This window comes from Enhydra lutris, unplaced genomic scaffold (genome assembly GCF_002288905.1).
Source record: "Enhydra lutris kenyoni isolate GAN:26980312 unplaced genomic scaffold, ASM228890v2 scaffoldscaffold2, whole genome shotgun sequence".
In the NCBI taxonomy this organism is placed as follows: domain Eukaryota; kingdom Metazoa; phylum Chordata; class Mammalia; order Carnivora; family Mustelidae; genus Enhydra; species Enhydra lutris.
In genome coordinates, this window is record NW_019154086.1 from 3,119,499 (window position 1) to 3,132,323 (window position 12,825).

The 12,825-nt window shown below is 39.2% G+C and overlaps 1 protein-coding gene across 1 annotated transcript in view; it reads right to left on the reverse strand.

Moving 5' to 3' along the window:
* Window positions 1-12,825, reverse strand: part of LOC111152351 (tumor protein p63 regulated 1) — a 185,488-nt gene that overhangs the window by 141,526 nt on the left and 31,137 nt on the right. The window contains exon 3 of the mRNA XM_022510864.1: window positions 3,949-4,040. Coding sequence (XP_022366572.1) covers window positions 3,949-4,040 — 92 coding nt within the window. The remainder of the gene's footprint in view (window positions 1-3,948; window positions 4,041-12,825) is intronic.

Here is a 12,825-nt window from a genome sequence, read left to right on the forward strand (position 1 = left end):
GCAGCCTATCACTCTACTTTTAATGTCACGTATTTTCCTGAAAAAATGTTCATGTGTTTGATTATGGGGAGCTGTCCCAGACCTCTCCTGGGGACATCAGATAAAACACATATGCATTGTTTTCCCTTTCAAAAATTTGAAAAATTCTCAATCTGATTCACATCTGGTTCCAAAAGTTTTATATAAGGGATTGTGGGCCTTTAGTGATCCTTATAAAGTAGAAATAGAGTCACACTTTGGTTACCCATCAGTGCCTCCCCGTAGCCTACGGTGCAGAATCTAAGTTCTTAAACATGATACTCAAGGCCCTTTAGCCCTCACGATTGTGCCCACATCACCCTCCTGTATCAAACCACTTCTGGGACTCTCCCACTTAAAGGTTGAGCTGAGCTCATTAGTCACCCCACATCTACACATCACATCCTTTCGGCAAGAATCAGAACCCAGCTAGGGCAGGAACGCAGTCTGCCTTCTTTGCTTTATCTGTTATATGATCTTCATCTGCCTACTTCCTCCTCCTTCACCTCCAGTTCTCACCTGTCAAATGGCAGTCACAAAACCAGCAAGGCTGTCACACACATAAAGCAAGTTCATTGACACCAAGTTAGCTTGTCATGTGCCCTATAGTTTAAAGGAGTCTTCACTCTAACATTCTGAAACTGAAAAAGTTGTTTGAAAGCAAACATTCTTTAAAAATTGCTGGATAGTAGCTAGGGGCTTCTCATTTCCATAAAAGGAGCTAACCATTGATGTGCATAAAGCCCAGTCATTTCTACCACACACAGAAAAGCCTTACACTTTGCAAGAGCCTTGTGTGGTTGGTGCAGTTGGGGAAGCTGACCTATAGAACAGTCTCTGTAACTCATAAGAACTGAATGAATGGGTCTCATCCCATTAGAAAAAAGAGAAAAGGAGGGCAAGAGTAGCCCCAGGCTCTCACCTTTCTGGGCCTGAATATTTATAGGTTTGTTTAGGTGTGTCGTTTTGTTTTGTTTTGTTTTGCTTTGCTGTTGTTATTTTGGGGATTTGGGGTTTTGTTTGATTGTTTTTATTGTTGTGTTTGCCTTCCCTACATTGGTGCACTACAAAAACTTAAGTGTGAAAGGTCACTCAGAACCTCTAGGCATGCCCTTCCTTTGACAAATGCCTCCCATCTTCTGCTTGAACAGTCACAGTGACTCGAGCCTATTCATTTAGCCCAGATGCCTGACCCATCATAGTTACAATTGGCAACTCGTTCCATGACATGAAGGCGGTCTCAACCAAGTTTAAGGCTTAATAGGCAAAGAAAAGCAAAGAGCAAATTCTTACTATGGTAGAAATGACTTAATTGCATAAGACTGATGAATCAAAGACCTGTACCCCTGAAACAAATAATTCATGTTAATAAAAACAAATAAATAATTTTTTAAAGTAGCTTTTGATGGAGCGTGGGAAGAGGTGTAAAAGGATTTTGGCAGAGAGGAAGACCAAAGAGAATACAAAGGAACTACCATTTACAGAGGAGAAATGAGGAGCGCCTGGCTGGCTCAGCTGGTTAAGCATCTGACACTTGGTTTCAGCTCAGGTCATGATCTTGGGGGCTTGGGATTGAGCCCCATCTCAGCTCCATGCCCAGCATGCAGTCTGCTTTGGATTTTCTCTCCCTCTCCTTCCCCCTCTGTCCCTCCCCTCTGCTTTCTTGCACTCTCTCTCTAAAAATAAATAAATAAAATCCTTAAAAAAATAATAATGAAAGAGGAGAAATGGTCCCAAACTGCAAATGGAAGAAAGTCTGACAGGGAACAACGATTGCTTAAAATTCCTTATGAACAAGATACATCCCTCATTACTGTCTATGATATAAAGAAATACCACAACGCAAAAGAGAAGCAGTTGCCAGATAGTCCTTACCAACTCTTTGAACTTCCCATTATGTTCAGAGCTAAGTGTAAAACTTGGATCTTTGGGGCATAACTGTCCATATTTATCTGAAAACTCCTGGATTTATTAATCATCCTAGTTGATGTTAAATCAAACAGAATTATGATGCTAAGTCTCAATGCAGATCACATAGTTTCATTTATCTTTGGACAAATGATATATCTAGGCCTTTATAATCACTGAACAAAGACATATAAACAAACAAACAAACATAAAGCCAAATTTCTGTACAAATAAGACAATTCAAACATGTACTATTAAAGAAATTACTGATTCTATTATTTGAGAATTCAAAATGCCACCCCTGATTTTGAAAGACTGGGTTTGTACATTTTTTTCTAATCAATGAAATGCACTGTAGAAAAAAATAGGTGTCTATTTCTGATTAGACCTTCAGATTTTAAGTAGACTTCAGTCCTAATCAAGGTAGACATTTTATTTGCACAAATCAAATTTTACTTTGCAGATGGAAGGTGGGTATGAAATGTGCATTGGTAAAAGTCAATCAGTAAAAAACCTGAATTATAGATTTTTCTTTTCATTAGAGATAACCCAGAGATGAAGGAGATAGAGATGGATGGGACAGAAATAAAGGCAGGGGCAACCAAACAAACAAAAACAAAAGGCCTTTACCAATAGTTAGAACTTGTGAACAGAGGAGAGACACTGACATCTGTTGAAAATCCACTATGGGGTGGGGACTTTGCTAAGATTTTTACCATGCTATCTCATTTAGCTCTTGTAACAATTCCTCAGATGCATATTATTATCTCCAGGGTATACATGAAGAAACAAATGCTCAGAAATGGTCACGTTGGTTTTCCAAACTCATTTTCACTCAATTCTTAGAACCCATTTGAAACAATAATGTAATATGGTGGTCAGTCAGATGGATCCACAGGTGATCTGATTCTACATTCCACTGACTGAGGGAGTTTTGTTGGCTTGGAAGGATGAACATTCAAGTGTTACCCATCCCCCCACTTATCCCCACCCCTCCGCTCCAAAAAACTTCATTAAAGAAGATGTCTTGCCCAGGGGTGAAAGATTAAATGATCCTCTACTCAAAGTATACAAATTACTGAGCTTTTCTTCTGGATTCTTTGAAGCCGGAAACCTTACTGAACCAACTGAGTATCCAAAATGGAGTTCTAAGTACAGTCTCCATTTAATATTCTGGATTCTGTAGGAGGAAAGAGGTGCTTCTTTCTGTTATTATGTAAATTCTATTATATGAATATATTACTGCTATTCTGTAGCAGAAAAGAGATGCCTCTTTCTCTTATTATATGAATATATTATTATGTGAATATATGTGAATATATTCCTTTATCATTGTAAAGACCATGGCATTCCTAATAGTCTGCTGGTAAAAGTCACAGATTCTAGAATCTCAAGGTAAGACACAAAGATAACCATCTTCTTGGTGTCATTTGCAATTAAAGCCCTTAGAGCTAAGATAGGCCTTAGGATGAATAGAGCACTTATTAAAGGAAAGGAATCAAGTGTTAAACTTGGTTTTTATCCTAACTCTGGACTGGTGGCCTGTCTTCTCTATCCTGCATGATTTCCCTGGTTTCATGGCCCAGGTTATTACACAAAAGATAAAATTCAAACTGTATACATTGACCTCATTCATCTTTTTAACCTTCTTTTCCACTGTCCCCAGAGTGTGATGGGTTAGTAGCCTGATGTGCTGGAAGGAGAGTATTTATAAGAGACAGATTAGAACCAAAGAGGTGGGTGAGGAGGCCCCTGCAATAGTCCTTGAGAGCCATGATGAGGGCCTGTAAGGGAGTCAGAGTGATAGCTGAGTGAAGCGACTAGCCAAGAGTCCAACCTAGCCATGCATCAGCCATAGGGCACCATGAAACTTTACTCTCTCTAACTGGGGGATATGTCAAGCAATGATCTTACCTGACATCCAGAATAAATTCTTCCACATGTCTGTCTCCTATTTTGTTACAGTGGTCTTAAGGAAAATGCCAGATTTCCACTGCCCTTCACTTAGCCATAACTACTCACTCTGTCAAGAGCCAGAAGCCTTGAATTTTCTCTCCAGAAGTCTCGGCTATGTGCCTTTTCAAGTCTTCCATGGCAGTCTCAATGGCCCCTGGCTGGATGGAAAAAAGAAAACACCTAGTTTAGAGAAAACTGAGCCCTCTTTGTGCTTATGATTAGTGAGTATAACCCACAGCCTCCTCCGGAAAGTCGATGGGAAGGATAGCTCTTGCATTTGTCTGTTTGTTCTAGGCACAGCCTGCCGGGGAGCTGAGTCTTGAACTCTGATATTTACAAAGCTGTTCTCCTTGAATGGGACCAAAGTGATCCAAGTGCTGTCTCCCATGATCGAACTCATACTTTCTCACAGAAATGAAGACAGCCATTTTCAGAGGACCAGTTTTCCTCAATAAACATGTTTAACAGAAATTTCAAAACATTTAGCAATATATACATTTTTAAAGTCAAACGTTTCTCTCTTCAAAGAGCACATGGCAATAAAACACCTAAGAGAAATCCTTTTCTAATATTTTGACTATAATTGTAGCTGGCTCTGGGCAATTAGCTTTTTTGTCTCATTATCTTGCATTCTTTACTCTTCTCCAAACAGGTGCTCCCACGCATGGGCCTACCTCTAGTTAAAAGTTGATTAACCCTTTTCCTGATAAGATACTCAGAGATCTCTAGCTCAGTGATCCCTAAACTTTCAGTGCACATCAGAATCAGAAACACAGATGTCTGGGCACTGTTTCCAGCTTTTCTGATTTAGTAGGTCTGGAATGGGCCCGAGAATTTACATTTCCAGCAAGTTCCCAGGTGGTGCTGTTGGTGTGGGCTATACTATGAGAACTATTGTTCTCTAGACCGTTATCCTCAACCTTGGCTACACATCAAAATCACTAGGGGATCTTTTAAAAATCCTAATGCCCAAGCTGCACACCAGGGCAATGATATCCAGATTCTCAGTGGATGGGACTCACATATCAGTACACCAGGATTTTTTAAAGTGTCCCAGATAACTCTAATGTGTAGACAAGTTTGAGAACCACTACAGCCCAGAGATTATCTAGCCTGAGCAATTTCATTTTATAGGTGTGGAAATGGGGGCCATTGTGGGGAAGTAAGTTGTCAAGTTCATTCAGTTAAGAAGTAGTAGAGACAAGACAAGAAAACAGACATTTCATTGCCCCGCCTACAAGGCAATGCTGGCCTCATCCTCATTCCTGAGCTACTGACAAGTAGGTTGTCAGTTCTTGAATATTCTCTGTGTAACAGGACTTTGATACTAATCACCTAATCTTTTCTAAATATTAACATTCCTAATCCCCCAGCCTGAGACCCTTCGCTCATGAAAGGAAATCAGGACACTAGTCTGGCCTAGGACCCATTCAAATGCCTTTTCCTCTTGGAGGTAGAGAGGTGGTAGATTTGGGTTTGCTCGCTTTCTCAGTCCTGTGATGAAAGGCTTGGAACATTTTGGCCACAGAGTCCATTGGTCAAGAAAAAGACCTTAGAATAGGAGAATCCATATACAAAAAAAAAAAAAAAAAAAAAAACCAGGAAAAGAATGGCACTGTTTCAGATGAAGTGATAGGAACGGCAAGGAGCTTTCCCAACTTAGCTCTGCCCCTCCCCCTCCAACTCACTGGACAGAGCCCAAGTCATCCAGGAAATATCCATTAAACAGTGTCAAGTGACCTGGGCTCCTGTTCCAGATCTGTCGTAAATCAGTTCTGTGATCTGTAGCTAATGGTTTGAGCTTCCTTAGCCTACATTTCCTTATCTACAAAGACAAATGAGGAGACTGAACCAATGCTTTCCAAGCCAAACTGATGATGGAAGCCTCCTGGAAGTCTTTAAGAAAATATGATCATAGCCCCGATGCTGAGACATTCTGAGTTCCTCATTTTAACACATTTCCTGCTGAATGGAACAGTCAGCCAGTGGACTGAATGATTTCTGACTCCTTTGTCATTCTCAGCTGCTGGTTCATGGGTTGTCAGGGAGCTAACATGGCTGCCTATGTCTGCTGGAAACTATAAGTCATAAAATCAGTTAGTTCTGGAGGATTAATCAAGTAGGCCTTGAGCCTCCGCTGACAGAGAAGGTTGTCCCAACATCACTGTTCTACCCACTGGCAGGACCAAACTAGGCTGGAGAGAAATCCCTTATGATCCCATGACAATGCTCCCATCTCCCAACCTGAGCTCCCCGGGGTACAGCCTGACTGCACCAGACCTACTGCTCAAAATTATCCTTTCTTTGATGACTCATCAGGCTATTTTTCCTATCTCTCCTCTTATATCCACATAATTTCTTCCTCTAGCTAACATAGCTCAGTAGTGAAACTAATACTTTTCAGAAGAAGAAAAAAAAACTGTAAGTGAAATTGGAGAATAATGAAATAATCCTAAAATAAGCATTTTGTTGAATGCTTTTGCACCAGGCACTTTGCCAGAACATGTGAAGTTGAATATAAAATTGTAGAGTTTCTCAAAACCTTACTTGTTTTTCCTATGGAAAGCAATTGGCAAAATCTATTAAAATGATCTATCCTTTGATCTACACATTCCACTTCTGTGAAGTCATACTATGTCTGCTCTTGCATATGTGAAAAATGACAGATGTATAGACAGCGTTCTCCACAGACTTATTTGTGAATAGCAAAATTTTGGAAACAAGGCAAATATCTATCCGTAGGGGACTTGTTAGATATAATAGGGGACACATCCATACAATGGAACATGATGAATATGCAAAAACAATTAGAAAATCTATGCTAATATGGAAAGATTTCAAAATGTATTACTAAGTGAATGAAAAAATGTTCAGAAGAAAGGGATAATATGCCATATTTTTTTATAAAAGAGAGGAGAACAGATAAGGATAAATATTTGCACGTGCTTATCTATGCTAAGGCAACTCTAGAAGGATACCTAGAAAATGTTAATTGTGGTCCCCATAAGGGGGGAGGCACTTGATGGGACGGTGGCTAGAGGTGACGTTCTACTGTACACCTTTTCCAAAACCTAAACATTGGACATCACTGTGGTTTTTATGAAATGGCTGGGAAGTCTCTAGAGTTCTGTCAGTGAGTGTCCTCACTGAGTGTGGTGTCATCACACCTTTAGCAGAAATAGTCGTTGGGCATTTATGAAACAGTTAGTTAATCACTGTATCTTAATATTCTACTCTCCTCTGTTTGCCATTGTTAGTTAACTGGAATAAATTAACTGCTGCCATTCGATGTAGAAAATGAGATAGTGTGTGAACACTCTGACTTGTGTCCAGGACAAGGTTTAGATCTCAAACTTTCTGCTCACCATGAGACCCATATTAAGTCCTTATTATTCCAGATATCAGTTTACTCATTTGCTGGGTGGGTAAGATAATATTAACTGTAATAGAGCTGTTGGGAAATGCCAAAAACATATGGAACATTGAATAATAGAACACTGTATTTTCATTCTTATTGTTACTATTAAATGCAGGGAAAATAGTTGTGCCAGGATTTGGGGGTCGAATGGTCACGGCAATGGAACAATTAGCTCGAAGACGCCATGCTGCCTAAGACTAATAGGAAAGTACAATGGAATAATAAGTACCCATCATTCAATATGTACATATTTCTAATGTTAAATTTGAAGAAAAATTATGAGGGGGATCCTTATTTATAAGTTATTACACAGCTGAGTAGGCAATATCTGTTCTAATATTTCAGCGCTGAGTATCATCAGTCAAAACAAACCTATTAAGGGAATTTCAAAGACGTGTGTGTGTGTGTGTGTGTGTTTCCCTATCTTTCCTGAAACTAGACTAGCCAGGGGCCAGTTGTCACACAAATAATACTCCCATCTGCTGGTAATAGTTTACCATGTACTAGATCCTTAGACCATAAGAGGAGAGGGCAGCACAGAAAGGAGTGCTCCCAGGGACTCACACACAGTAAGATCTCTCTTGTGGATACCATCATGCCCAGATAGAAATCACTCCGTGGTAAACACATACGGGAAGAAAAACAGCTCTAAATTGGATGCAATTTGTGAAGTCCAGGGCAAATTTGTCTCTCTTTGAGAATAAAGGAAATGTTTCTTATTTTATTATTGGTAAGTGCCTGCCCTCAGAAAGAAACATCACTTTTATTACAATCTTCAAGGGATTTCACTGTAAGGAGGGGAATCAAGAAAACTTTTGCCCAGTGAGATGTGTAATTTCTAGACCAGGAAGGAGCTCACACAGATAATAACAATACAACTAATATATTTAGTTGTTCCCAGTGCAAGAGCAAGACACAGGGAACCCTATAGTAAGAGAAGAGGGGAAGGGAGAGAGTATGAAAGCCAAATTAGTGTCATGAAAGCAATGACATCTTGCTACACAATGGGAAGTCCCAAACCTGCTTATTAAAGTCTCGTTCCTCACAATAGACCACAGGCTATAAAAAGGCCATGGGGAACCATTAATTAAATATTAAAAGATCAAATAGTTTTAGTCCCATTAGTTTGTATGTAATTTACATTCTCAAGTATAAATTTAGAGATAATTCCCCATCCCTAATCGCTTTCAACTTTCTGATAAGGTATCTGCAAATATAGAGTCCTACAGGGAGTTTAAAAATATCTTTCCCCATGCGTATCAAGAATTGTTCCTTTCATAAGAAGTTGCTTTTGAATATCAGTCTCCACAACTAAAGGGATTATCATAATATACCTCGAGTTATTAGCCTTGAGTGGTACTTTTGTTCAGAAAAGGCACTAGGCCTTTTTTAGATATGTCTAAGCAATAAAATAGCAAATGAACAAAAACAGGAGGAAAAAATTATCCAAGCAGAGTATGGCAAGTGCTTCAGACATAAATTCCTATGAACTCTCATTCATTGTCCAAGGTCAGAGGCTCTGGAGGGGTGGTAAAAAAGTGTCAGGAGTCCTGGCTCTTAGTCTTGGCATGGCCCTTAACTGCTGGTTGACTTTGGACAAGTCACATCTTCTTTGTGTGTTTCAGGGGTTGGACTGGATATTCCTCTAAGGCCCCTTCTGGCTCTGAGCAAGGATGTCTCTATGTTGGAAGGCCACATTTCAGGAAATAAATAATAGTCTGGAAGTCTGTGGATAGGAAGCAATATCCCAGATACCCCATGAAATAACATGAGAGGTTTAAGGAACCAGATTGACTTCTTTTATGATCTGGTATGATCTAATGCATTAGAGGTATGACCTAATGCATGAGGCTATGATGCTTAAAAAATGACTCTTGGGGACATCTATGTGGCTGGTTCAGTTGGCTATGTGTCTGACTCTTGATTTGGCTCAGGTCATGATCTCAGGGTCATGAGATAGAGCCTCTTGTTTGCCTTGGATTAATTTAAACTTCCAAAGCAGTCACATCTTTGCATATGCAGTTTGACATTCATATAATTGACTTTATAATTGACTTCTTTCTTATCATAACATTGGGTATCTGCTCTTGGTACCTAAGAAACTCCATGCCATTCTGCCACAGCAAGCCAAAGACTAACTTTCCTTTCTGGGTTAAAAGATTTAAGTAGGAAGGGACATCTGGGTGGCTCAGTGGTTAAGCATCTGCCTTCGGCTCAGGTCATGATCCCATGATCTCAGGTCAATGCCCCAGCACTGGGCTCCCTGCTCAGCAAAGAGCCTTCTTCTCCCTCTCCCTCTGTCTCCCAGCTTGTGCTGTCACTCTTTCTCTCTGTCAAACAAATAAATAAAATAAAATCTTAAATATGTGTATATATATATATATATATATATATATATATATACATATATGTGTGTGTATATATATATGTATATGTATATATATATATCTAGGAAACAACTTAACATGTCCATCAAAAGTTAAATAAATTAAATCATATCTCTATAGTGGAATGTTATTGAATGGTGAAAAATGATTTTATGGAAGTTTAGCTATTGACATAGGAAATATTTTTATGCAACCAATTGTACATGTGAGGAGGAAAGTACGAGAGAATATACACCAAAATGTATAAGCACACACTCAATATACTTTAGTTAAAGTTGGGCAGGAAGATTATGGTGACTTTTACTTTGCTTATTGACATTTTTCTTTTTTTTTTTTTCAATAAACCACCTTCTGTGAAATGGTCTTAAAACATTTAATAAAATAAAATACTTGATCAAGTAATTCCTCAACTCATTTACTTACTGTTCTTCTGAATTTACAACCTATATGCTTTAAATTCTTGTACTGTAATAAACTTATTTTTTTTTCAACTTGGATCTGTAATTTTTTAAATTTTTTTAATTTCTTTTCAGTGTAACAGTATTCATTGTTTTTGCACCACACCCAGTGCTCCATGCAATTCGTGCCCTCTCTAATACCCATCACCTGGCTCCCCCAACCTCCCACCCCCCACCCCTTCAAACCCCTCAGATTGTTTTTCAGAGTCCATAGTCTCTCATGGTTCACCCCCTCTTCCAATTTCCCTCAACTCCCTTCTCCTCTCCATCTCCCCTTGTCCTCCATGCTATTTGTTATGCTCCACAAATAAGTGAAACCATATGATAATTGACTCTCTCTGCTTGATTTATTTCACTCAGCATAATCTCTTCCAGTCCCGTCCATGTTGCTACAAAAGTTGGGTATTCATCCTTTCTGATGGAGGCATAATACTCCATAGTGTATATGACCACATCTTCCTTATCCATTCGTCCGTTGAAGGGCATCTTGGTTCTTTCCACAGTTTGGTGACCGTGGCCATTGCTGCTATAAACACTGGGGTACAGATGGCCCTTCTTTTCACTACATCTGTATCTTTGGGGTAAATACCCAGTAGTGCAATTGCAGGGTCATAGGGAAGCTCTATTTTTAATTTCTTGAGGAATCTCCACACTGTTCTACAAAGTGGCTGCACCAACTTGCATTCCCACCAACAGTGTGAGAGGGTTTCCCTTTCTCCACATCCCCTCCAACACATGTTCTTTCCTGTCTTGCTAATTTGGGCCATTCTAACTGGTGTAAGGTGGTATCTCAATGTGGTTTTAATTTGAATCTCCCTGATAGCTAGTGATGATGAACATTTTTTCATTTGTCTGATAGCCATTTGTATGTCTTCATTGGAGAAGTGTCTGTTCATTCTTCTGCCCATTTTTTATATGATTGTCTGTTTTGTGTGTGTTGAGCTAAAGACCACCTTGCTTAAGAATGCTTGGATCAACCAGGAGATCAAAGAAGAACTTAAACAATTCATGTAAACCAATGAGAATGAAGACACTTCAGTCCAAAACCTATGGGATACAGCAAAGGCAGTCCTAAGGGGGAAATACACAGCCATCCAAGCCTCCCTCAAAAAAATTGAAAAATCCAGAATACACCAGCTGTCTCTACACCTTAAATAACTGGAGAATCAACAACAAAACAAAACAACTCCACACATAAGATGGGAAATAATCAAGATTAGAGCAGAGATCAATGAGGTAGAAACTAGAGATACAGTAGAACGTATCAATGAAACTAGAAGTTGGTTTTTTGAAAGAATCAATAAGATCGATAAACCATTGGCCACACTAATCCAAAAGAAAAGGGAGAAAGCCCAAATTAATAAAATTATGAATGAAAATGGAGAGATCACAACTAACACCAACGAAGTAGAAACAATCATCAGAAGTTATTATCAACAGTTATATGCCAATAAGTTAAGCAACCTAGATGAATGGATGCATTCCTGGAAAACTTATTTCTTTTTACTTGCTTCATGGGATCACAGAACTATGAATTGGGAATTGGAAAACTTGGGTTCTAACCCTAGCTTTAGCACTTGTTACTAGCCTCTTGGGGAAGTCGGTGCTCACTAATGGTTATGACACTGGACAAGCATCCCTCTCTAAGCCTTAATGTTGACTAGCTCATTGGTGCTCCAGGTATGGTCTGTGGACAGATTGCATCTTATTGCCAGGAGATATGGATAAGGCTTGCCTCTTGGCCTACTGAGTCAGACGAGCATTATCACAAGATTTCCAGGTCATTTGTCTGCATGATGAAGATGGAGAACCAGGGGACCAGATCATCTGTCGATCTTGTTTCAGCTCTAAGAAGTGATACTTTATGATGAATCTTTCATAGATCTGAATCATTCAGAGCCAGGGTCTTATTGAATTATTCCCTGAGAAGTGAATTAGTTTCCTTCACTCAAACCTCTTTACTACTATAGATGCTATACATCTACATTTGTGTCTCCCTCTGGAAGTCATGGTGAGGTCACAGGCATCTTAATGTCATTCCCTATGACCAAATACAGAAATGGGAATGTCAAATCAACAGGAAAGGAAGAAAGCATTCATTATAGCAATGAGATGCTGCTTATGAAACGTTAATAGACGTGCCATGCATTGTACTAAGAATATTTAGAAAATCAGCCTATTTAAACCTCTGTATAAAACTGATATTTTATCCACTCATTACAAATGAGGAAATTTATAGATAGATAAAGATATAGATAAAAAATATAAAAATACATATAAAGCACATTCATTACACTCACATGCTCACAGAATATTATATATATATAAATACACACACACACACACACACACACACACACTGTCTCTTGGTCTGAAGGAAAGCAAATGCTGAGTGCCTTGAGCATGTAGCCCTCTCAGTCCCTAAAGAGTCATCAAGTCTACTTTAAATTCATTAACAAGATTAGAAGCTTTCCCTCCCAACCTCGTGAGAATTTAGGGCTTGTTTCTGTATACGCAAGGGAGAAGATATTCTTCACATGGACTGGAGTCAGTCACTGGCTCCCTTAGGAAAGGGCTGTAAGTGCAATTGTACCCGATGGTGGGAAGAGCACTGGACTTACAGACAGGAGATACGGATTCTAGCTATAGGCATTCCACTAATATCGTGCGACTTGGCCAG